The following is a 27,802-nucleotide window of genomic DNA, read 5'->3' on the forward strand; positions in this document are numbered from 1 at the left end:
GGCAGCTTTTGCTTGGAAGGCATAGGCAAAGACTATGGGAGACATACTCCCCAATAACGGGAAAAATGTTTTTAATATGCTGTACTGCATGGCTCTTGAAAGGAGCATTAAAACCGTTTTGTTAAGCTACTGTGACCTCCACCACTCTTCCAAGGTGCATTGATATTGTCTTTTTATTTCACCGCAACCTCCACCACTTTTCAAAGGGGCATTAAACCCGTCTTGTTAAACCACTCTGAACTCCACAGCTCATCCAAGGGGCATTAAAACCGTCTTGTTAAGCTACTGTGACCTCCACCAATCTTCCAAGGGGCATTAAAACCGTCTTGTTAAGCTACTGTGACCTCCAACACTCTTCCAAGGTGCATTGATATTGTCTTTTCATTCTACTGTGACCTCCACCACTCTTCCAACGGGCATTAAAACTGTCTTGTTAAGCTACTGTGACCTCCACGTCTCTTCCAAGATGCATTAAAACCGTCTTGTTAAACCACTCTGAACTCCATGTCTTTTCCAGTGGGCATTAAAACCGTCTTGTTAAGCTACTGTGACCTTCACGTCTCTTCCAAGGGGCATTAAAACCATCTTGTTAAACCACTCTGAACTCCACGTCTCTTCCAAGGGGCATTAAAACTGTCTTGTTAAACCACTCTGAACTCCATGTCTCTTCCAAGGGGCATTAAAACTGTCTTGTTAAGCTACTGTTACCTCCACGTCTCTTCCAAGGTGCATTAAAACCGTCTTGTTAAACCACTCTGAACTCCACGTCTCTACCAAGGGGCATTAAAACCGTCTTGTTAAGCTACTGTGCCCTCCACCACTCTTACAAAGGGCATTAAACCATCTTGTTAAGCTACTGTGACCTCCACCACTATTCCACTCTACCAAGGAGCATTGATATTGTCTTTTTATTCCACTGCGACCTCCACCACTCTTCCAAGGGGCATTAAAACTGTCTTGTTAAGCTACTGTGACCTACACCACTCTTCCAAGGGGCATTAAAACTGTCTGTTAAGCTATTGTGACCTCTACCACTATTCCAAGGGGCATTAAAACTGTCTTGTTAAGCTACTGTGACCTCCAACACTCTTGCAAGGGGCATTGATATTGTATTTTTATTCCACTGTGACCTCCACCACTCTTCCAAGGGGCATTAAAACCATCTTGTTAAGCTACTGTGACCTCCACCATTCTTAAAAGGGGCATTGATATTGTCTTTTCATTCCACTGCGACCTCCACCACTCTTCCAAGGGGCATTAAAACTGTCTTGTTAAGCTACTGTGACCTCCACCACTCTTCCAACGGGCATTAAAACCATCTAATTAAGATTCTGTGACCTCCACAGCTCTTCCAAGGGGAATTAAAACCATCTTGTTAAGCTACTGTGACCTCCACCACTCTTCCAAGGGGCATTAAAACCATCTTGTTAAGCTACTGTGACCTCCACCACTCTTCCAAGGGGCATTAAAACCATCTTGCTAAGCTACTGTGACCTCCACCACTCTTCCACTCTACCAAGGGGCAATGATATTGTCTTTTTATTCCACTGCGACCTCCACCACTCTTCCAAGGGGCATTAAAACTGTCTTGTTAAGCTACTGTGACCTCCACGACTCTTCCAAGGGGCATTAAAACTGTCTTGTTAAGCTATTGTGTCCTCTACCACTAATCCAAGGGGCATTAAAACCGTCTTGTTAAGCTGCTGTGACCTCCACCTCTCTTCCAAGGGGCATTAAAACCGTCTTATTAAGCTACTGTGACCTCCACCACTCTTCCACTCTTCCAAGGGGCATTGATATTGTCTTTTTATTCCACTGCGACCTCCACCACTCTTCCAAGGGGCATTAAAACTGTCTTGTTAAGCTTCTGTGACCTCCGCCACTCTTCCAAGGGGCATTGATATTTTCTTTTTATTCTACTGTGCCCTCCACCACTCTTCCAAGGGGCATTAAAACTGTCTTGATAAGCTACTCTGACCTCCACCACTCTTCCAAGGGGCATTACATTCATCTTGTTAAGCTACTGTGACCTCCACATCTCTTCCAAGGGGCATTAAAACCATCTTGTGAAGCTACTGTGACCTCCACCACTCTTCCAATTGGCATTGATATTGTCTTTTTATTCCACTGCGACCTCCACCAATCTACCAAGGGGCATTTAAACTGTCTTGTTAAGCTACTGTGACCTCCACCACTCTTCCAAGGGGCATTAAAACCGTCTTTTTAAGCTACTGTGAACTCCACGTCTCTTCCAAGGGGCATTAAAACCATATTGTTAAACCACTATGAACTCCACATCTCTTCCATGGGGCATTAAAACCGTCTTGATAAACCTCTCTCAACTCCATGTCTCTTCCAAGGGGCATTAAAACCGTCTTGTTAAGCTACTGTGAAATATACGTCTCTTCCAAGGTACATTAAAACCATCTTGTTAAACCAATCTGAACTCCACATCTCTTCCAAAGGGCATTAAAACTGTCTTGTTAAACCACTCTCAGCTCCACGTCTCTTCCAAGGAGCATTAAAACCATCTTGTTAAGCTACTGTGACCTCCACATCTCTTCTAAGGGGCATTAAAATTTTCTTTTTAAACCACTCTGACCTCCATGTCTTTTCCAAGGGGCTTTAAATCCATCTTATCAAGCTACTGTGACCTCCATCACTCTTCCAAGGGGCATTGATATTGTCTATTTATTCCACTGCAACCTCCACCACCCTTCAAAGGGGAATTAAACCGTCTTGTTTAGCTACTGTGACCTCCACCACTCTTCCAAGGGGCATAGATATTGTCTTTTTATTCCACTGTGACCTCCACCGCTCTGCCAAGGGGCATTAAAACTGTCTTGTTAAGTTACTGTGACCTCCACGTCTCTTCCAAGGGGCATTAAAACCGTCTTATTAAACCACTCTGAACTCCACCACTCTTCCAAGGGGCATTAAAACCGTCTTGTTAAGCTCATGCGACCTCCACCACTTTTCCAAGGTGCATTAAAACCGTCTTGTTAAGCTACTGTGACCTCCACGTCTCTTCCAAGGGGCATTAAAACCGTCTTGTTAAACCACTTGGTACTCCACGTCTCTTCCAAGTGGCATTAAAACCGTCTTGTTAAACCACTCTGAACTCCACGTCTCTACCAAGGGGCATTAAAAACGTCTTGTTAAGCTACTGTGACCTCCACGTGTCTTCCAAGGGGCATTAAAACTGTCTTGTTAAACCACTCTGAACTCCACGTCTCTTCCAAGGGGCATTTAAACCATCTTGTTAAGCTACTGTGACCTCCACGTCTCTTCCAAGGGGCATTAAAACCGTCTTGTTAAACCACTCTGTACTCCACGTCTCTTCCAAGTGGCATTAAAACCGTCTTGTTAAACCACTCTGAACTCCACGTCTCTACCAAGGGGCATTAAAAACGTCTTGTTAAGCTACTGTGACCTCCACGTGTCTTCCAAGGGGCATTAAAACTGTCTTGTTAAACCACTCTGAACTCCACGTCTCTTCCAAGGGGCATTAAAACCATCTTGTTAAGCTACTGTGACCTCCACGTCTCTTCCAAGGGGCATTAAAAATGTCTTGTTAAGCCACTCTGAACTCCACGTCTCTGCCAAGGGGCATTAAAACCATCTTGTTAAGCTACTGTAATCTCCACTTCTCTTCCAAGGGGCATTAAAACCGTCTTGTTAAGCCTCTCTGAACTCCACGTCTCTACCAAGGGGCATTAAAACTGTCTTGTTAAACCACTCTGAAGTCCACAGCTCTTGCAAGGGGCATTGAAATGTTGTTTTCAATTACCTCTAACCTCCACGACTCTTCCAACAGGCATTGCATTTCCTCCTAATTTTAGTCAGCTTTTGCTTTTCAATGCATAGGCGAACGCTAAGGGAGACCCATTCCCCAATAATGGTTAGAAGTTTTTTAGCACGCTGTAATCCACGTCTGTTTCAAGGGGCATTGCAGTTCCTCATAATTTTTGGAAAGCCTTCCATTCACTGCTTAGGTCAACAGTGTACAGGAGACCCAGCTGCTATCAATGAAAAAAATGATTTAGTTAAGGCCCTCTGATCTCCATGTCACTTCCAAGGAGCATTGAAGTGCCTTGAAATTTTTGGTAGGCATTGCACTCACTATATACCCTCTTACAGTGTAGCCGAACCGCTCCTTTTGGTGCAGAAACATATCCTACAAGACATGTGTGGTTGATTGGCCTGATATTGATGTGAATGGTCCCTGTTCCTCCTGCTCTTTCTTCTTTGCCACAACCTCATCCATCATTCATGACCTGAAGCTTTGTTTTAACGGGAGTCATAGAACTGGGATAGTAGCAGAAAAACATCCAGCAATCCTTGGAGGAGGTAGGATATGCGCCAAAACGCTGACCACCTCAGGCCTAGACGCTACTACATACATGTGCTTGCATTCCAAGGAACAGAAAGCTAAGGAGATGGATGACCTCATGATAATGAATAATTTGTGTAGGAGGCCGACCATTGCTGCCGTCTACCTTCTGAACTTTGTGTTGAAGCCTGATTGACCCAGGACCTGCAATCCTCTTTGTCTGGAGGACGTGTTGTATCCCAGTGTTCAACTGTGTCCCGGCTTTCACAATATTAACCCATCGTGACGGCGTCAGGCAAATGGACCTTCCCTGGCCACATTCACTTGTCCACGTGTTTGTGGTTAGGCTGTCCTTCAAATAGGGGTGGCTGGGGACCGTTTATGGACACCCGGCCGCCCCCTGGCCACTGGGGACCGAGCGTGGACACCCGGCCACCGGGCGGCAGGGGACTGAGTATGGATACCAGGCCGCAAACGCAGCCATGATGTGGTGGCCAGATTCCACCTCCACATGCCTAAAAGGTCCAATTTCAAGTGCAAGCAAGCAGTTTGGTATTGCAGCCAGGGGGCGGGTGGGAGGCAGGCTGCATACTTGCGCTTGCATTGCAAGGAATTGGGGTGGTTCAATTGAAAACTGCCCTGGGACACGGACTTGCATGGGGATAGTTGCAAGTCTGTATCTTCTGATGCGGCAAGGATCACTTCTGATGGGCAAACTTTTAGGCAGTGACCTGGGTGTCAGAGATGCTTCCACGGGTCTTCCCCATGCTGTTCCCATGTCTTTTCAGCACTGTATGCATGTGTCACACAGCACATGGCCAGATAAAGTTGTAAAATGTTAAAATGACATTTCCCGGTGAATGCATTTGTCACGGTTGAAAGCAATACTAAAGTGCAAAAATGCATAAAAAATGCTACTTGTGAACATAGCCCAAGGTGTGGAGGAGTATTTTTGTTGTTGGTTATTTATTTTACCTTATACACAAGTCTATCATCACTCTTATAACTGGATTGTGTTGATCTTTTCTGAATAAAACAAGTTAAATAAGTTGTGTATCGGGAAATATATAACTGATGCAATCTATGGAGAAAGTGATTCAATGTTGTTTCTGGTTCCAGAACACTTACCCTTAAGGAATAACTCCTCAGAGGAGGAGTTCCCGGCACGGCTGTAAGCGATACATGAATAACGACCATAACTCTTTCCTTTGTTGTCTATGTTCAGAGTCTTCCCTGTCTCACTCTGTAATATAGATCCATCCTTCATCCAGGTGTAGTGAGTTACATCAGGTCGTTTGCTTGGGAAGTCACAGATCAATTTAGTGATTCCACCTTCATTCTTCTCAGTAATCTGAACTCCAATTACTGCATATACAGAAGGAAAAAAATGATAAAAAAATCAAAACTGTAAACTTTAAAACCCACCATGATGTAGATCTAGATGAAGTGAAAATAAAATACCTATGAGATATTAGCCAAGTGCTCATAATTTGGGAAGAAAAAATCATTATTCACTCTGGGAATTCTGAGTTCACAGACCCATGATTTTTTTTGCTGTAGAATTCCTATAACAATTATTTTGGCTGTTAATTTACAGAATTTTTAAAGATGAAGTAAGATTTTTCTTTGTGTAATGCCACATTCTAAGGTGAAAACGTTATTTCAACATTTCTTTTTTTACCGTTTTCCTTTTTTTGCCTTTTTTTACAGAACAAATAGAACTTTTATTAAGAAATTTTAAATAATATTGTTTTATTTTTTATGACTAACTGTCGGGGAAATAAGTATTTGATCCCTTGCTCTTTTTGTAAGTTTGCCCACTGACAAAGACATGAACAGTCTATAATTTTAAGGGTAGTTTAATTTTAACATTAACAGATAGAATATCCAAAAAAAATAAAGAAAAGCACATTGTATAAATTAGATATATTTTTTTTAATTTTGCAGTGAGAAAAAAGTATTTGATCCCCTACAAACCATTGAGTTCTGGCTCCTACAGACCAGTTAGACGCTCCTAAACAACTCGCTACATGCATTAAAGACAGCTGTCTTACATAGTCACCTGTATAAAAGACTCCTGTCCACAGACTCAATTAATCAGTCAGACTCTAACCTCTACAACATGGGCAATACCAAAGAGCTTTCTAAGGATGTCAGGGACAAGATCATAGACCTGCACAAAGCTGGAATGGGCTACCAAACCATAAGTAAGACGCTGGGTGAGAAGGAGACAACTGTTGGTGCAATAGTAAGAAAATGGAAGAAATACAAAATGACTGTCAATCGACATCGATCTGGGACACCATGCAAAATCTCACCTCATGGGGTATCCTTGATCATGAGGAAGGTGAGAGATCAGCCTAAAACTACACGGGGGAACTTTTTAATGATCTCAAGGCAGCTGGGACCACAGTCACCAAGAAAGCCATTGATAACACATTATGCCTGCAGAATTTTAAAGTTTTAAAATCCTGCAGTGCCCAAAAGTCCCCCTGCTCAAGAAGGCACATGTGCAGGCCTGTCTGAAGTTTTCCAATGAACACCTAGATGATTCTGTGAGTTATTGGGAGAAGGTGCTGTGGTCAGATGAGACAAAAATTGAGCTCTTTGGCATTAACTCAACTCACCGTGTTTGGAGGAAGAAGAAGGATGAGTACAACTCTAAGAACATCACCCCAACTGTGAAGAATGGTGAGGGAAACATTATACTTTGGGGGTGTTTTTCTGCAAAGAGGACAAGAAGACTGCGCCGTACTAAAGGGAAAATGGATGGGGTCATGTATCTCGAGACTTGGCCAAAAACTTCCTTCCCTCAATAAGAGCATTGAAGATGAGTCGTGGCTGGGTCTTCCAGCAAGGCAATGACCCAAAACATACAGCCAAGGCAACAAAGGAGTGGCTCAAAAAGAAGCACATTAAGGTCATGGAGTGGCCTACCCAGTCTCCAGACCTTAATCCTAAAGAAAACTTATGGAGGGAGTTGAAGCTCTGAGTTGCCAAGCGCCATTCCTCAAAATCTTAATGATTTAGAGATGATCTGCAAAGAGGAGTGGACCAAAATTCCTCCTGACATGTGCGCAAACCTCATCATCAGCTACAAACAAAGTCTGACTGCTGTGCTTCCAACAAGGGTTTTGCCACCAAGTTTTAAGTGTTGTTTACCAGAGGGATCAAATACTTATTTCTCACTGCAAAATGCAAAACAATTATCTAATTTATACAATGTGATTTTCTTGATTTTTTTCGGATATTCTATTTCTCAATGTTAAAATGAACCTGCCCTTAATATTATAGACTGTTCATGTCTTTGTCAGTGGCCAAACTTACAAAAACAGCAGGGGATCAAATACTTATTTCCCCCACTGCATGTAGCCCAGACTTGCAGAATTCAGAAAATAGATTTTTCTTTATTCTTTGTAATGTATTTGTTTTTTTCAGATACAATTTCCTACAAAAATATATTCTTCACACCCACATTTATAACTTTGGTATATATTGATGCTGGTTAATCTAATAAAAACAAAATACCAGACAAAGGACAAAATATTATAATGAGGAATGTGACAAGGGACATGGAGCCATACTCCTGTGCCGCAAGAAATATTCTGGGTAGAGGAGAATCTGCACTGACAGAGAAACCTATATTATGTACATGTTCTATTCTACCATGAGCAAAAATACTGACTTTTTATTTATATTTCAATTTTCTGTAAGTTTTACACTTCAATATTTATTTTTGATAAATAATATATCAATGAGTGATCTTCTTTTACTTCTTCTTATAAGAATCTGTCAGGTCTGAAGTTGGATTTCCGATGCTTTTTTTCTGAAAGAGGTAAGTTACCCCCAGAGATATATGGCAGCAGCTCTCTCATAGAAAACCTTAGAGAACTTGACAGAGCGATCACTCCTTTGCATGGGAGAGTCGGGTGAAAAAGCTGTCAGCCGAACAATCAGTCCAGTCATCATTAAGTCATGAGCTATTTAAAATGTATGGGGGGCCCTTAGGGTGCATTTAAAAATACATAATGTGATGCTGAGTCTTATTGCCAGAGAAGCCATGACACTGGGTAGTCAGGAGGTCCAAGGTCAGATACCACAAGGAATCGTAGCACAAAGGGGGAAGACAAAGGTGTGGTCAAGTAACAGTCTGGAGTCAAATGCCAGGACGTTATGACAAGATTAAGGGATAAGAGAAATGGATAGTCAGAGGCCAAGTCCAGGTTCAGGTACTTTAAGTCAAAGATCGTCAAGGGTAAAAGGGATAACACACACGAATAGTCAAGATAAATCCAAGGTCTGACAACAAGATCAGGAAATCAGACGCAGAGCAAAGCACACACATCACTGAGCAAAGCTACAGCTGGGAATGGTCTGCTCATAGCTAGCCAGCTAAATAGCTAGCAAATTAACCAGAATGGAAAACACCTGCAGGAACGCCCACAGACTAGGTCAGATTGAGCAAAAGGGCTGTCAATCAAAATGCTGATAGCCCAGCACACCCCATGATCAGATAGGACGACTGGGATGTCACTCACTTTACTGACAGTCCAGCACACTCCAGATCTTATAGGGCAGTTGAGCTGTCACTCAAAGCGTCCCTAGGCCACAGTGAGTGATAAAACCGTGACACATACTGTATATCTGACCAATTTCTGTCCAAACAAAGCCAAATTTGTGTGCATAAATAGCTATTAGATCTGATTGAAGTCTGTCTTATCTGCCTGAAAATTGATCTATTGATCTGACGTGCTCTAAAATATGTCTGCCAAACATATAAATTGTACCATGTAAACAAAATTTTCATTGTAGGCGATGAAAGGTTTACTTTTAAGATTATTACAATAGATGAGGAAAACAAGAGAATCGGTTTGTATAGAAGTCAAAATCAAAAATATTTATTATCTGTGACATTATTCTGATTGTTGAAAAACCTCCAGTTTTATAGTTAGTTTTCAGGGGTGCTGTTTCTTCATATTTTATTGATACATAAAAACAACTTCTAGGAATTGACTTCCTGACACTTTTATCCAACAGATATTTTTTTCAAATGTGTACAGATAAACTAGTGAAGTGGATTGGGGGAGGGGACGAGTATAGGCGGCAGTCAAAGTTATCAAATATGTTAGTGAATGTAAAATGTATTATTATGCAGTCACCTAGGATACGTACGGTTGATGTTCAGAGTTCCTAATTCTTCAAAACTTTGTCCATTAGGATATGTAGCCGTGCACCGTACAGGAGTCGCATTATCCACGTATGAAGGAAAATAACTTAGATTGGATTCTTCTCTCCAGGATCCTTCAGAAATCTCCACCGACTGAGTATGAACTTGACCTGGTTTATTCCATTGTAGAGAAGGAGGACTGGATCGGCACGTGTGCTCTACACTACATCGTATGATGATGGCTTCTCCTTCAGTCAAAAGTTTAGGTATATAGAGGTATATCTTCACTTCATCTGCGGAAATATATTGTAGAAGTCAGCCATCATCATTACTTATCACTCTGTTGGAAAATGCACATCTGCAGTGATTGTGCTTAGTGAGATTCTACAAAGACTTTTCTGTCACCTTCTCCATCTTGTAGAGAAACTGGATATCCTAGAATTTCCACTATGTTTGACATGTGGCATGGTCATTCTTTATAGTAGACACCTGACTAGTGGGGTAGACTTTAGTTTTTATTAGTTTTAATTTTAGTACTTGTCAAAGTACTGGTAGGGACCCGACATATGCTAAAACATTACTTTAGGTCCTCATTTCCCAGGAGGAGGCCAAATGTTTGTTATTTTGGCTTCTGTCAGACAAGTATGCTTCAGCACACTAATTGTTTAACTATGAAGAAATAAAAAACCTGACTCACGCCTTCTAAGAGAATAAAGCAAGTGTGAACAGGTATGAATCAAAATGTGCCGTGGCTACTATATGTGCTAAGATGTATGAAAACATTGAATATATGAAATGTAAAGTGCATTACTGATATATAGACCATATTTAGAAAATGAAGGTGCAAATTGGCCAATGAAAGCCCACCAGCCTCAACAAACTAACCTTTCTCTGGAGAGACCATAACCATCAGATATGCCATGGCGCATGCAGTCGGAGGTAGTGATTGTTCCAATAGTTGGCTGTGCTCCACTCATTAGTCTTGGGCTGTTTATAAATAACATTGGATCCTACTTGCCCAGAAGGCTTTTAGTCCAAGAGAGGTATATCTGATAGAAATGGTTTAGGTGCCTACAGAGAAAGGTTGCCTTGTTGTGGCTGGTGGCTCTCATAAATGTACCAATTTGTGCGCTAATATTTTATTAATAAACATTTCATTAATAAATTCTATGCAGTATAAATTTCATATATACAGTTTTTGCAAATATCTTGGTGCATGTGGTGTGCTGCCTCTGCTGCAATCTTTGATATGTACCATTTTTTGAACTATATATGGAAGTACTGCAAACTGAACATTAATATACAGAGAGCAACTGCAAAGAAATGTACCGTGCAAGACACTTTCTTTAACAATGGGTTTCTATGGTGGACCAATGTATAGGCATTCATCTTAATTTTGCCACTGTAAAAAAAGATGACAACCCCAAAGTCTACTTTGCAAGATGCCATGTGAAGAGCAAGTCATGACAAAAATGTTAGTTGCCTTATATAAAAGACCCCCTCATTTATTTTAGACCTCAGACTAGACTATGTTCCCAGCAAACACATCATCAATAGATCAATAGGGATGACACTTCATGGAAGTTCGGGTTCTTGTACCAGGCCCAAACTTTAGTCTGAATCAGAACTGTACAAAACAGTATATCCATGACCAACTTTGCCAGTTCTTGGTACTGGTCCAATGAGTTTACCCAGAATTCCATAGAACGATGAACATGAAGAAGTTATTCTTCTTCCTTCATCCCTTGTTGACTGTTGTTTCTAGTATAAATATTAAGAGAAGAGCATCACAATTGTCCCTACTGACAAATTCTGCAGCCTCTTCATTAGGGAACACGTCACTTATCACCTGCCAATGTTGGATTTCAAAGTAATCCAACCTCCAGTTTGTCGGCAGCATACTAATTCTATGGATACCCCATGGAATTCTATCAGGTGGTGCTCAGGCAGACCATTCTATTTCTTCCAAAAATGTCCTGACACCCTCCTGACCAAATGCACCAACTATTTCAAGCTGGTATATTTCTGTAAACAATGTGGCACATCTGCCATGCAGAAAACATGTGTTACTTTGCCCAAAAATAGTACACAGAGTACCAGACACGTCTCATTCATTAAGAAGTGATCGCCACATAATGAATCAGGGTAAATGTACTCCAGCGAGCACTTCAATAAGACTGGCGTGCTCTCTGACACCTGAGCAATGCCTGCGACTAGTTTCTCCATCCAGGAGGCGTCCTGCAGCTGTCATCACCAACAAAGGCTTTTGTGTGAAGTGTTAATAAAATTTCAGTAAGCCTGTTCAATGCATTTCCCTGTGTCATTTCTCATTATTACACATCACTTAATTTATAGACATCCATGATGATTTCTTTGCCTGTGTCGATTGGATGGGTTGTTGCTAACATCTGGGGACAAATGTGTGACACATTCAATACTTATTTTACCCACTGTATCTACATATGCAGTACTGACCAAATGTTTGGACACACATTCTCATTTAAAGATTTTTCTGTATTTTCATAACTTTGAGAATTGTACATTCACACTGATGGCATCAAAACTATGAATTAACACATGTGGAATTATATACTTAACCAAAAAGTGTGAAACAGCTGAAAATATGTCTTATATTTTAGGTTCTTCAAAGTAGCCACCTTTTGCTTTGATGACTGCTTTGCACACTCTTGGCATTCTCTTGATGAGCTTCAAGAGGTAGTCACCGGAAATGGTTTTCACTTCACAGGTGTGCCCTGTCAGGTTTAATAAGTGGGATTTCTTGCCTTATAAATGGGGTTGTGACCATTAGTTGTGTTGTGCAGACGTCTGGTGGATACACAGCTGATAGTCCTACTGAATAGACTGTTAGAATTTGTATTATGGCAAGAAAATAAGCAGCTAAGTAATGAAAAACGAGTGGCCATCATTACTTTAAGAAATTAAGGTCAGTCAGTGTGAAAAATTTGGAAAACTTTGAAAATGTCCTCAAGTGCAGTTGAAAAACCATCAAGCGTTACAAAGAAACTGGCCCACATGAGGACCGCCCAAGGAAAGAAAGACCAAGAGTCACCTCTGCTTCTGAGGATAAGTTTATCTGAGTCACCAACCTCAGAAATCGCAGGTTAACAGCAGCTCAGATTAGAGACCAGGTCAATGCCACACAGAGTTCTAGCAGCAGACACATCTCTTCAACAACTGTTAAGAGGAGACTTTGTGCAGCAGACCTTCATGGTAAAATAGCTGCTAGGAAACCACTGCTAAGGACAGGCAACAAGTAGAAGAGACTTGTTTGGGCTAAAGAACACAAGGAATGGACATTAGACCAGTGGAAATCTGTGCTTTGGTCTGATGAGTCCAAATTTGAGATCTTTAGTTCCAACCACCGTGTCTTTGTGTGACGCAGAAAAGGTGAATGGATGGACTCTACATGCCTGGTTCCCATCATGAAGCATGGTGGAGGAGGTATGATGGTGTGGGGGTGCTTTGCTCATTACACTGTTGGTGATTTATTCAAAATTGAAGGCATACTAACCCAGCATGGCTACCACGGCATCTTACAGCGGCATGCTATTCCATCCGGTTGGCGTTTAGTTGGACCATCATTTATTTTTCAACAGGATAATGACCACAAACACACCTCCAGGCTGTGTAAGGTCTATTTGACCAAGAAGGAGAGTGATGGGGTGCCACGCCAGATGACCTGGCCTCCACAGTCACCAGACCTGAACCCAATCGAGATGGTTTGGGGAGAGCTGGACCACAGAGTGAAGGCAAAAGGGCCAACAAGTTTTAAGCATCTCTGGGAACTCCTTCAAGATTGTTGGAAGACCATTTCCGGTGACTACCTATTGAAGCTCATCAAGAGAATGCCAAGAGTGGGGCAAAGCAGTCATCAAATCAAAAGGTGGCTACTTTGAAGAACGTACAATATAAGACATATTTTCAGTTGTTTTACACTTTTTTATTAAGTATATAATTCCACATGTGTTAATTCATAGTTTTGATGTCTTCAGTGTGAATGTACAATTTTCATAGGCATGAAAATACAGAAAAATCTTTAAATGAGAAGTTGTGTCCTGATGAGGTTATGGATGGTCTCCTGTGGGATCTCCTCCCAGACCTGGGCAAAAGCATCCGCCAACTCCTGGACAGTCTGTGGTGCAACGTGACATTGGTGGATGAAGCGAGACATGATGTCCCAGATGTGCTCAATTGGATTCAGGTCTGGGGAATGGGCGGGCCAGTCCATAGCTTCAAAGCCTTCATCTTGCAAGAACTGCTGACACAATCCAGCCACATGAGGTCTGGCATTGTCCTGCTTTAGGAGGAACCCAGGGCCAACCGCACCATCATATGGTCTCAGAAGGGGTCTGAGGATCTCATCTCAGTACCTAATGGCCGTCAGACTACCTCTGGCGAGCACATGGAGGGCTGTGCGGTCCTCCAAAGAAATGCCACCCCACACCATTTCTGACCCACTGCCAAACCGGTCATGCTGAAGGATGTTGCAGGCAGCAGATCGCTCTCCACAGCGTCTCCAGACTCTGTCACGTCTGTCACATGTGCTCAGTGTGAACCTGCTTTCATCTGTGAAGAACACAGGGCGCCAGTGGTGACTTTTTCCAATCCTGGTGTTCTGTGGCAAATGCCAAGCGTCCTGCACGGTGTTGGGCTGTGAGCACAACCCCCATCTGTGGACATCGGGCCCTCATACCACCCTCATGGAGTCAGTTTCTAACCGTTTGTGCACACACATGCACATTTGTGGCCTGCTGAGGTCATTTTGCAGGGCTCTGGCAGTGCTCCTTCTGTTCCTCCATGCATAAAGGTGGAGTTAGCGGTTCTGCTGCTGGGTTGTTGCCCTCCAATGGCCCCCTCCACGTCTCCTGGTGTACTGGCCTGTCTCCTGGAAGCACCTCCAGCCTCTGGACACTACTCTGACAGACACAGCAAACCTTCTTGCCACAGCTTGCATTGATGTGCCATCCTGGATGAGCTGCATTATGTGAGCAACTTCCGTGGGTTGTAGAGTCCGCCTCATGCTACCAGAAAGAATTGGTACTGAGATGTGGTCTGTGGTCCCCACCTGCAGAACCACTCCTTTATTGAGGGTGTCTTGATAATTGCCAATAATTTCCATCTATTGTCTATTCCATTTGCACAACAGCATGTGTAATTGTTGCTTCCTAAGTGGACAGTTTGATTTCACAGAAGTTTGATCCACTTGAAGTTATATTCTGTTGTTTAAGTGTTCCCTTTAATTTTTTGAGCAGTGTATATATATATATATATATATATATATATATACGTACCTCATAGAATTATATGTGTACAATAATAAAAGAAAAATGTGAAGATCTCTAGTTGCTCCTAGTATCAGTCATTTTATATATTTACCTGTGACAGAGAGAAGAACATATGTAGATTGTCTATCAGCTGCATTTATTGTTCCATCTTCTGCGATCCCTGGATAATAATATTTGTCACCATCTTCTCTCCTCACAGGATCTATCCGTAGGGAGCAGCTGTTATCTCCCGGTACCAGTGAGGTCCGATCTTTATAATCTATTCCTACAGAAGATGAATCATTCGTGTTTAGGATCTGTGAATCAGGACCATCAATGGACAAGTACCATACAGGGCTGGATGCTCCTGATCTCCCGGAAGAATGATATATACAAGGAATCTCCACACAGGAACCAATCAAAGCAGTAATCTTAGAAGGGAACGTCCACCGCTGACATACAGAACCCAGATAGAAGCCTGGAAACAATGAGCAGAACATGAGGTCGGAGTCACAGAATCTCATTATATCAGATTATTCTGTAATCGTGAGAATATTTACCTTGACAGATGAGGAGAAGATAAATCTGCTTCATGGCGTCCATTCTGGATTTCATTTGTAGTGACAAAAAACAGGAAACCTAGTCATAAACATTTTCAAGAAGGGAACTGGATAAAAAACGTGCTATTGTCATAAAAAAAGGTTTACTCCTTTCAACATACTATAGTTCACAGGATATTTTTAGTTGTAAAATAACAAATTTAATTTCTCTTTTATTTCTCCACCAATGACCTCAGTTGTCGTTCATATGTCCGTTTTCCTTGCATGTATTTTTATGGATAATACTCGTACATATTATATGTTGCTGTTCACATGTTTGTGTATTTTTGCAGACCAAAATCACGGAGACATGTCCGATTTTCAATCAAGTTTCAGATCAGTCTCTACAATGCAAGTCTACAGACTTGTGAAAAAATTGGACTCCACCATTGGATGGCATCTATGTGTTGTCCATTTCTCACACACTGTTCGATAGGAGAAGCATGATAAAATTCCATCAGTTTTTTTTTCATCTGATTAAAAAACTGACCAAACACTAATGGTGAAAACGGACACTGTCGAAACTCCAATGACACTGTGGTCGAAAACACAAGAGAAATCACTGACATCTGACTGAGTCAGAAGAGTGAATTTGCATTTCACAAGGTCTTGCGTTAGATGTCCCCCTAGTAGGAATTTGCTTGCTGATCAATGGTCGTTCATAGCACATAGGCTGGCATGGTTCTCGACAGCATGAGTCCTGTTTACACTGCGGAGAGCAATGATCTTTGAGCAAAACAAATGATCATTTCACCCAACGAATGAGCTTTTTGCTCATTCATTAGGCGAGAAGCAGCCTTTTTAGGCTTATTATGAAACATTCAATCATGATAATCGTGAAGCCATTTTTAATACTTCCTGCCCCTCCCCCATACCTTTTTTTAAGAACTGTATAGATCAGCCTTACCAGACAAATCCAAAGATATTTTGGTCTTGTAAAAAGAAACTAGATGAGAAATTTGAAAGAGAAGAACCATATGTCATACGGAAGGTTCTCATACATTTGCCAAGGTGGAGTTTGGGAGAGCTAATTGTCAACCAAGCATCTATCTCACATAGGGGAGCACCAGAAGGAATTTCCACAGCTTCTTAAATTCATCTTAATCCGAGAATAGTTTGCACTGTAGTTTTCTGAGAGGCATCACAAAGCAAATCTCGTTGGGAAGATCAAAACTTCAAAACTACTAAAAGGGGATCATAGACTTCATCCAACAAGTTGATGACCAATTACTGTAAATCTTTTTTTGGGCTCTCGCATATTCTTTTTGCCCTAAGTAAGATGACCTTTTCACCTAAATAATCACAGTAGCAAAGACCTCATAACCTTACAGACTAACGACCCCTCCAGCTATGAATCAACAAAATAGACATTATGGGCTTAATTCATTATTGGATTTTTGCCTTTTTTTTGTATTGTTTTTGATGTTTTTCAACTGTTTTTCATTTGTGCTTTATGCTTTTAATTCTACTCGTTTTGTATAGTCTACTGTAATATTTGTTCCCCTTTTTTTGTGTGTGTTGTTGTTACGTTTGTCATTATAAGCAGTGTCTATTGCAACTTTTTTGCAACATTTTTTGCATGCATTTACTACACTCCTACCCTACAATGATTCTATGTACTTCAGGAATTTTTTGCACAAACTTTGAAACATTTTGGCAAAATGTGACTTTTTTACACTATCATGTTGCAAAATAAAGATTAAAGAGAAACGTTTTCGATTTATGCAAAATGCAACATTTTTTAGAATTCTGCTTAAAATATCAACAAATACAAATAGACAAAATTAGAAAAGTGACTTAAAAATGTAGATGATGAATAGGGACCTTTATGAAAAATAGAGAAACTATTAAGTTGGTAGCTTACACAACACACCGACTTTTCAGGGACCCTTATTTAACTTCCAACAAACTGGAAAAAAAACAATAACTCCTTTCAAAATGCCACAAGTTAGTATGTCTTACCAAGTATCAGTTGTAATTCATTCTGAAGTCTTAAGGTTAAGTTCCCATGATGAGCTTTTGACACTGTATTTTCTGTGCTCAAAAAAAAAAACAAAGTCAAAAACGCAATGAAAAAAATCACGCAACCTAATTCACCCAATAAGAGCAGAAATGCACCAGAAAATCTGCAATATCAAAAACTGCCAGGACCAGGTTAGTCACAATGAATCCTGTCTACAGTACAGGCTACTGAGGGAGCCCCTCCCCAGCCACTGTACCACCAGTGCCCCACCAAGAACTAACGGTCTACTGCACGTGCAAAGTATCTCAACGTTCAGATACCCCTTATCACTAGCAGCAGTTCAAACCCATCAGGGGCTACACTATCAGCCCACCAGGTTGATACCCCATCCTAATCCCTCCCTTCCCCCCTTTTTTCCTTGCCTTCCCTTCGCAACGTGTACATCGAGTTCTATCTTTTCAACCCTGGAATCCTCTGCCTGAACCAGGTACCAACTAAACCTGACCACTTGGCCATCCACCAAGTAGCTACTAGCTCCTGACCCATATCAACATCACTAACCCTCTTATTCCAATAACCTCGCCCTGCCAACTACTACCTTTATATTATCTACGCATAACATCAGTGATCTAAATTCATCCTAGGATAATAACGCTATCCGGACATAATATCCAGCATATAGAACACACCCACCAGGATGTTTATGTCATACTGACTATCTCAGGTAACTATCTCACCCCACTAGCTACCACAATCCTAGACTGTCATAATTATCCCCCCCTCTATTACAGCCGAAAGAGAGCTCACCCAGGACCCACGAAGGCCATTCCTTAAGATCCTTTGGAGGAGTCACAGTAAATACACCTACCCCCCAGGTACATCTCAACCCGGAATTTGGGTATTTCTAATAAAACTGAACAGGGTTCTAATTTTTCCCTTTCCTTCCTTTAACAGGACTAATATCCTACCCGCAGAGTCTTTTAATAGGACAACTATCTCCACCCGCAACTAGATCCGAATCCCAGGATCCAGTGGGCACCATTTTATTATTTTAATATTTTACACTATTATTAGTGTTGAGCGAGCACTAAAATGCTCGGGTGCTCGAAGCTCGGGCCAAACTCACCGTGATACTCGGGTGCTCGACCCGAGCAACGAGCCCAATGTTAGTCTATGGGAGACCCAAGCATTTTTGCGGCGGCACCCCCGGCAATCTGTAGAAAGCCTAAAAAGCGCCCAAAACGATAGTGACAGTGATCAAAGAACATGGGTACAGCATGGGCACCGCCCCAGGAAGCATTTCTGACCCCCAGATCACTGCTGTCAACAAAGTGGTCAGAGGTATTAAGCCACTTTTACGGGCTCACAATAAAACGTTCAAAAGCAGAACTGAATCGGTTTTGCTGTAAAATATGTTAAGGAACTTCCTTTCCAGGGTAAAGACTTGTGTATAAGGTAAAATAAATAACCAAATACAAAAATACTACTCCACACCTTGGGCTATGTTCACAAGTAGCATTTTATATGCGTTTTTGCACTTTTGTATTGCTTTCAACCGTGACAAATGCATTCACCTGGAAATGTCATTTTTAACATTTTACAATCTTATCTGGCCATGTGCTGTGTGACACATGCATATGTAGCGCCCCGAGGATTCGGTCACTACAGAGGTATTGCATCTCACCCAGAGGTGTGATATCTCACTTCCAGGTAAGGATGGAGTGTGGCTCAGGACCCTAACACCAACATGCACTACACCACATTTCTGGGGGGCAGGGCAACAATGCTCCCGGGTGTGAGCAGAACTGCCCCTGTCTGTGGCTGGAGTGGGGGGAGGGAACACCTAGAAAGGGGGAACCCGGTAGTGTGTGGGTGGGAAGAGTAGATTTGGGTGCACTAAAAAGGGGAGTATATAAGGTGGGCACCATCTTAGAGTCAGGGAGAGAGAAAGAAGAGAGAGAGAGCAGAGAGAGAAGGAGGCTGGGAGCCGGGGCTCTGTACGGGCTCTGCTCCGCAGGCAGGCCAAGCTTCAAGGCCTGAGCCTGGAGGGGAAGAAAGGAGAATAGGGGAATGGAGGAGGCTCCAGGAGTGGAGTGAAGGGACCCCAGGGGTGCGGACCGGCCAGTCGCCACCGTACGCCTGCCGCTAACAGAGTAGGGGGGTCAGGCCAAGAAAGGGAACCAGATCCCTCATCTAGTGGAGGAGAGCAACTACCCTCAGCTAGTAACCGGAGGCCGTGGCATTGCACGTGTTACGGCCCCTCACTACACCCATTAGGAAGGCACCATACAGGGCCCAGGGAAACAGAACATACGTTTGCCCGCCAAGACCCGAGGCAGATGAACAGAAATATGGTCAATTGTGGGGTACGACGGACCAGAGAAAGGACACACGAAAGGGGTCCTGAAAAGCATTCCAAAGGTACCTGAAAGTTGGCCGAGCCCCTCATCTGGTGAGCACAGTACGACGTGGGCAGCCATTACCTGCAGAAGTGGCTTGGAGTGTAAAACTGTGAGTAAAGACCCTGGACTGCATCACTGGACTCTGAGTCATTACTGTTTCTCCCGTGCATCATCACCCCCACCATCTGCACTCACTGCCCTGAGGCTTAACTCCTCCCGTGGGGAGTTATACTACCCTCTGCTGCACACCCAACATCAGCCTCAGCGGTCTTCCCCTCAGCGGCGCTTCTCAGTGACCGCAATCCATGGGTGGCGCAGTCAGACATTTAAACACTAAAAACCAAGTAAACAGATCCACCACTGATTTGACAACCCTGAGCCAAGGGACCGGGTCGCCGCCACGGAGACTACAACCCCTAGTATTACACAGAGACCCGGCTCCTGGTATTCCACCACACACGGCCCAGGGGGCGCGTCACAAACAGTGCTGAAAACACATGGGAACAGCATGGGGAAGACCCCTGGAAGCATCTCTGACACCCAGGTCACTGCCTAAAAGTGTGCCCATCATAAGTGATCCTTGCCGCATCAGAAGAGGCAGACTAGCAACTATCCCCGTGCAAGTCCTTTTCCCAGGGCAGTGTTCAATTATACCTCCCCCATTCCTTGCATTGTAAGTGCAAGTATGTAGCCTGCCACCCACCCACCCCCAGGCTGCAATACCATACTGCTAGTTTGCACTTGAAATGGGGCCTTTTAGTTTGGAGGAGGCCAAAGCTGGCCACTACCTCATGGCTGCTTTGGTAGCGAGGTATCCATACTCAGTTCCCAGCCGCCCCGTGGCCTGGTGTCCATGCTTGGTCCCCAGCCACCAGGGGGCGGCCGGGTGTCCTTACTCGGTCCGCATTCGCCCCATAGCCGGCTGTCCACACACAGTCCCCAGCCGCCAGGGGGCGGTCGGGTGTGCATAAACAGTCCCCAGCCGCTCCTATTTCTCGCTGGACGTTCCCCTCACACTTTTCTTAGCCTGGCCTGCTTTAGGGCAGCATTGGATGTGCCCACCAGAGAACCAGACTCCTCCGGTGGGTCCTGGCTTCTCCATCAGGGGAGTTGAGATTGCCAAGGTGAGGAGCATGATGATGTTGATAGAAGTTAGCATCTGCTTTGTTTTCTTGGAATGCAAGAGTAAGTGTGCAACCAAACACCCACCCACCCCCAGGCTGCAATACCATACTGCTAGCTTGCACTTGAAATGGGGCCTTTTAGTTTGGAGGAGGCCAAAGCTGGCCACTACCTCATGGCTGCTTTGGCAGCGAGGTATCCATACTCAGTCCCCAGCCACCCAGCAGCCGGGTGTCCACGCTCGGTCCCCAGCCGCCAGGGGGCGGCCGGGCGTCCATACTCGGTCCCCAACCGCCCCGCGGCCAGGTGTCCATAAACGGTCCCCAGCCGCCCCTATTTCTCCTTGAAAGTTCCCCCACACTTTTCTTAGCCTGGCCTGCTTTAGGGCAGCATTGGACGAGCCCACCAGAGAACCAGACTCCTCCGGTGGGCCCTTGCTTCTCCATCAGGGGAGGTGAGAGTGCCAAGGTGAGGAGCATAATGATGATGATAGAAGTTAGCATCTGCTTTGTTTTCTTGGAATGCATGTATGTAGTAGCTGCTAGGCCTGACGTGGTCAGCGTTTTGGCGCATATCCTACCTTCTCCGAGGATTGCTGGATGTTTTCCTGCTACTATCCCCGTTCTATGACTCCCGTTAAAACAAAGCTTCAGCTGACGAATGATGGATGAGGTGGTGGTAAAGGAGAAAGAGCAGGAGGAACAGGGACCATTCACATCAATATCAGGCCAGTCAACCACACATCTCTTGTAGGATTTGTTTCTGTACCAAAAAAGCGGTTCGGCTTCACAGTTATAGGGCATGCAGTGAGTGCAATGCCTACCAAAAATTCCGAGGCACTCCAATGGCCCTTGGAAGTGATATGGAAGTCAGAGGGCCTTAACTAAACTGCTTTTTCCATTTATAGCAACTGGGTCTCCTGTGCACTGTTTGCCTAAGCAGTGGATGGGAGGCTTTCCAAAAATTATGAGGAACTGCAATTCCCCTTGAAACAGATGTGGATTACAGCATACTAAAAACCTTCACCCATTATTGGGGAGTGGGTCTCCCTTAGTGTTTGCCTATGCATTGAAAAATAAAAGCTGACTAAAATTAGGAGGAAATGAAATGCCCGTTGGAAGAATGGTGGAGGTCGCAGTGGAATAAGAAGACAATATCAATGCCCCTTGCAAAAGTGGTGGAGGTCGCAGTAGCTTAACAAGACGGTTTTAATGCCCCTTGGAAGAGACGTGGAGGTCGCAGTGGAATAAAAAGACAATATGAATGCCCCTGGGAAAAGTGGTGGAGGTCGCAGTAGCTTAACAAGACGGTTTTAACACTAGAACTACTGGAGGGGTCATTTTGACCCTTTTGCTATTTATTTTTCCTATAATTTCTAAAGTTTTAACAAATGAGTTCTGAGTTTTTGTGACTTTTATTTATTCCTGGTAGTGCATATTTTAGGACACAAAAATGAATTGTAATTTTTTCAGGGGCCCGGATTTAACAATTCATACCTTTAAGTACTGAAGGGGTCAATTTGACCCCAAACATAAAAGTAGTAGTAGGCAAGTCACCTAATATTACAGAGTACAGAAAATCACAGTGCTTCTCCCTATTTGTAGAGTGTAATTGTGTCTTTGCATATCAGGGATGATTCAGCATTTTGTTTTGTCTAAACTTGTCTGAACATGTTTGATCCATGTCTGTTCTAGCGATTTCTGTCTGCACTTCAGTAGCAAACATTACAGTTGAAGCTACAACTCTGCATGTTTGTACAGTGTCGTTTTATTACTTCTGCGATCTTACAAGTCCCTTTTTGCAATGTATATTTGAAGCATGAGTAAGCAAAGGGGTCTGACAAGTGATGACATTTTTAAATATCTTCAGAATTTATCTGAAAATGAGTCAGAAGAAGAAAATCAGGAACAAATAGACTCAGAGTCTGATGAAGAATATTTTCCGCATGATATTTCCGAATAATCAGATTCAAGCAGTAACAGTGATATAATTGACGATACCAAAGATTCTGGAGAGGATGATGGATTTCCTACTACGTCAACAAGATGTACGGCCACACCACAATTGCGGAGAGGTAGAGGAAGAACGACCCAACCACAATATTTTGGATACGGAGAGAGAAAGAAAGGTACAGTGGACATTCCACCTGCTCTGGGTCTTAAAGAGACTTGTCGCAATGGAACTGTGTGGGAAGTTGTCCCAATTGCTTCTGCATCTACTGGCCGACTATCCCAACAAAACATTCTATGAGAAACAGCTGGACCCACCCCTTATGCCAAACGGGAAATCATCAATGTGGAATGTATCAAGTGCATGGAGGTTGCTAATAGATGAACCTATACTTTGCCACATAAAAAAGTGTACAGAAATGGAGGCTCGTCAGAAACTTGAAGATGATAAATGGACAGTTTCTCTAATAGACCGTGATGCATTTACTGCAATATTATATGCAAGGGGCGCATATAATGCAAATGGTCTTTCTGCAAAAACCTTGTGGTCAAGTACTTGGGGTCCTCGCTTCTTTCAAGACACTATGCCGAGAAGTAGGTTTGAAGAATTGATGCGATTTGTACGATTTGACATTAAATCCACCTGATCTGATACATTGAAGAATGACAAGTTTGCTTTATTTTCTGAAGTGTGGAATCGCTTCATTGGAAATTGTATACTGTGTTACAAACCTGGACAAAACCTGACAGTTGATGAACAGCTTTTTCCAACTAAACCAAGATGTCCTTTCACCCAATATATAGCCAATAAGCCGGACAAATTTGGAATAAAATTCTGGTTGGTAGCTGATGTAGAATCCAAATACCTCTGCAATGGGTTTCCATATTTGGGAAAAGATGAATAACGACCGGCTGATCGGTCTCTTGCACAACACATTGTTCTCAAACTAATGGATCCATTTTTGAACAAGGGAAGAAATGTTACTACAGATCACTTTTTCACTTCATTGAAACTCGCCAATACACTGAAAGCCAAGAGAACAACCATTGTGGGAACGTTGAACCATGCAAGAAAAGAGATTCCATCTTTGGCAAAAAACCTATGAACAAATACATATGAGACTACTCTGATGAAGAATGGTGACATCACTCTTACAGTTTTCCAAGGTAAACCAAATAAGAATGTCATTTTGCCCAGTAGTCTTCACCCAGGTGTAACAGTTGGAAACGATAAGAAAAAAAAAATGGAAACGGTAAAATTTTACAATAAAACAAAGGTTGGAGTGGACACAGTAGACCAGATGGCTTGAAAGTACACCACAAAATCAGTAAGCCACCGATGGCCTGTTCAGGTGTTTTGCAATGTACTTGATTTGGTAGCTATAAACGCAACAATAATCTATAAAACAGCAACTGGGAGTCAAATTAGCAGATTGGAGTTCATTCTTCAGCTGGCATTAGACCTTCGCAAGAATTATTTGGAATCAAGAAGTGGCCCATCATCCACAATGTCTGAACCACAAACAAAAGGATAAGAAATCCGCAAGCGTCGAAAATGTGGAGTTGGAAGATGCAACGAAAGCAAAACAATTAAAACTTGCGCAAGCTGTAACAAACCAGTTTGTGGAAAATGCACTGGGAAAGTGGAAGAAAGTATTGTTTGTGTTAACTTTTGGACACCGCATGCTATGACCATGTAAAAGGAAAATGCGTTTAAACTGCTGTACTTGATCTTAACACTGTTCCTACTAAGTTAATATAAATGTTCTTTAATTTGTTGGCAAAAAAAGTTATTTTTACTCCAGAGTCAGTACTTTTGAATGGGGGTCAAAATGACCCCTAATGGTAGTTATAGGTATTATGAAACATGCGGTAGTTCTAGTGTTAATGCCCCTTGGAAGAGACATGGAGGTCGCAGTGGAATAAAAAGGCAATATGAATGCCGATGGGAAAAGTGGTGGAAGTCGCAGTAGCTTAACAAGATGGTTTAATGCCCCTTGGAAGGATGGTGGAGGTCGCAGTGGAATAAAAAGACAATATCAATGCCCCTTGAAAAAGTGGTGGAGGTCGCAGTAGCTTAACAAGACGGTTTTAATGCCCATTGGAAGAGACGTGGAGGTCGCAGTAGCTTAACAAGATGGTTTTAATGCCCCTTGGAAGAGACGTGGAAGTCACAGTGGAATAAAAAGACAATATCAATGCCACTGGGCAAAGTGCTGGAGGTCGCAGTAGCTTAAAAAGACGTTTTAATGCCCCTTGGAAGAATGGTGGAGGTCGCAGTAGCTTAACAAGATGGTTTTAATGCCCCTGGGAAGAGGGGTTAAGGTCGCAGTAGATTAACAAGCCAGTTTTAATGCCCCTTGGAAGAGACGTGGAGGTCGCAGTAGCTTAACAAGATGGTTTAATGACCCTTGGAAGCGACGTGGAGGTCACAGTGGAATTAAAAGACAATATCAATGCCCTTGGGAAAAGTGGTGGAGGTCGCAGTAGCTTAACAAGATGGTTTTAATGCCCCTTGGAAGAATGGTGGATGTCGCAGTAGCTTAACAAGACTGTTTTAATGCCTGTGGGAAGAGTGGTTGAGGTCACAGTAGCTTAACAAGATGGTTTTAATGCCCCTTGGAAGAATTGTGGAGGGCGCAGTAGCTTAACAAGACGGTTTTAATGCTCCTGAGAAAAGTGGTGCAGGTCGCAGGAGCTTAACAAGACGGTTTTAATGCCCCTTGAAAGAATGGTGGAGGTTGCAGTAGATTAACGAGATGGTTTTAATGCCCCTTGGAAGAGACATGGAGGTTGCAGTAGCTTAGCAAGATGGTTTTAATGCCCCTTGGAAGAGTGGTGGAGGTTACAGAGCATTGCTTCCGTCTGGTTTTCTGTTGGATTGCGCAATCAACATAATAATTTGACACTCACTTGGTCAACCGTGAAGGGACGTTGGTGGCCTTCCTCAACAGGGCGAGTAACGAGCAGTGTCGAGAATGCTCGCTAATCACATTTAAAAGTAACATGTAGTTTTTCATACTACCTCTATATCATTTGTTTCTACTAGACCAGCGTCTTACATTAATCTGATCCTTGTGGTAATTGTCTTAAGTCACTGCTGGTCCCATTGACCAGCCTACCAGCGCCATTACTCTTCCTACGAATATCAAAAACTCACCAAATACTAATCGTGGAAATGTAGCTTGGGTCAGCAATTATTCTTCTTCTTATTTATTTTAATAAGGAAGTCTTGGTAGATTTACTCATTAAAGGGAATCTTTCACCAGCAGAAACAATAATTATCTGTAGAGATAACATTAATCTGCAGGTAAATAATGTTAAAACCCTGTGTATCTGTCTGACAAGAACTGCAGTTACAAAGAGAAAATAAAGTATTAATTTCCAAGATGCCAGTGATGTGCTGGGGAGTGATTACATTAGCAATCACCAAATTCATTCATCTTATTTCATTCCAAAGATATTAGCATTCTAGCTCTCTCTGCTGTATATATATATATCTCTATGTGCACACTGAGTCTTTTTGATGAGTTTTTCGGATTGGAAACCGAACAGAAACCCCATGCTTTTAATGATTTTTGCATTTTTGAGGAGAATTACAAGATATTCTGTTTAGTTTCTGCTCCAAAAAACTCTTCAAAAAATTTAGTGTGAACATAGCCAAAGATGGTGTTTTGAAAAAAACACATACAAATGAATTCAGTGCTTGCTACTTCTTTTTTTTAGAATAATACTACTAGGTATATAAAATACTGCAGAAAAAATCCTCCTACTGGTAGCTACGCAGCCAGTGTCTCTGCACTCTCGTGTACAAGACTGCAAGTTTAAAACCCGGAAAAGACGAAAAAAATGAGTTGTAAAGTAATTAAAGTTTTATTCCCAAGGTGGTAAACTCTTTTCTGTTTATAGAATGTGGTATAACAATACTTATCTATGGGGATCTAATTGAGCATTCATCATGATTTGCGGAGATAGTGTAGAGCAGAGTAGACTGGACGTAGAAAGGTTTGTTTACAACTTTTTTAAAGTTTTGGTCAATATTTACCAAACTTTGTTTACAAGTTTGTTTCAAATAAAGTAATTGTGAGAAAAATATATTTTTATACAATTTAACAAAAAGATAGAAAGTTCCCCTTTCTCAGTTTCATTAGACTCAGCCTGTGTTGTAGAGAGAATTCTTTTGTGCCAATCTGTTATTACTTTTCCCAATATTAAATATAAATATAATAAAATACTTAAAAACTATTTTTCCAAAATCTTTCCCCCTTACACATGAAGCCACATTTCAGCACATTGTCACATACATTGGACAGATAACAATGAGCAGATAATGTAACACATCAGGGAATTACATTGTATTAGAGGTCAGTAGCTTACAGATAACAAATACCAGAATGATCTCTGCTTGCAAATCTGGTAATTTATATTCTACTGTTACAATTAATGAATTATTACTTACATGCCATGACAAGTCCCCGGGGACAACAAGACAACTCAATTTTCTGCTTCTGACAGAAGAGGAAGTTTCTTGTTTTACTGTATTTCCGGAAATGTGTAACATCCTCTATTACAAATTATTCTATTATAAATCTTCCTTTTACACAGAATTAGTTGCGATTTCATAGATAAAGTGACTTAATAGCAATGGAAACTACATCATGGTTTATACCTGGGGGAAGGCAAAGTGATGGGATTTCTATTGAAGTCTCTGTTAACTCATTGTAGGACATATCTTAGCAAAGACAATGGTCTCCGATGATTAAACATTACATTGAATTAAAAGTTATTCATGTTGTTTTTTGGTTGCTTTACAGTGTTTTTATCCTTGTATTTGTTATATGATATTACTTGCACCATTGATTTTCTCGCTCGAAGAGAGTTAATATTCATGAATACGAACTTCTGGCTTTCCCATACAGTCTCATTCTGTATTACAAATGGCAGTAAAAATCTAATCTCTAAATGTAAAGGGACTTAATAGT

At 42.2% G+C, this 27,802-nt stretch overlaps 1 protein-coding gene across 1 annotated transcript in view; it reads right to left on the reverse strand.

The window, feature by feature from the left end:
• LOC141172988 (B-cell receptor CD22-like) overlaps positions 1-27,342 on the reverse strand; it is a 71,407-nt gene extending 44,065 nt beyond the window's left edge. Inside the window, exons 1-5 of the mRNA XM_073657600.1 lie at positions 27,280-27,342; positions 15,346-15,424; positions 14,898-15,263; positions 9,506-9,793; positions 5,462-5,698 (exon numbers count right to left, since the gene is read on the reverse strand). Coding sequence (XP_073513701.1) covers positions 5,462-5,698; positions 9,506-9,793; positions 14,898-15,263; positions 15,346-15,400 — 946 coding nt within the window. The 5' untranslated portion in view covers positions 15,401-15,424; positions 27,280-27,342. The remainder of the gene's footprint in view (positions 1-5,461; positions 5,699-9,505; positions 9,794-14,897; positions 15,264-15,345; positions 15,425-27,279) is intronic.
• Between the last annotated feature and the right edge of the window lie 460 nt (positions 27,343-27,802).

This window comes from Phyllobates terribilis, unplaced genomic scaffold, assembly GCF_046119375.1.
Source record: "Phyllobates terribilis strain yellow unplaced genomic scaffold, ASM4611937v1 Scaffold_12__6_contigs__length_324123572, whole genome shotgun sequence".
In the NCBI taxonomy this organism is placed as follows: domain Eukaryota; kingdom Metazoa; phylum Chordata; class Amphibia; order Anura; family Dendrobatidae; genus Phyllobates; species Phyllobates terribilis.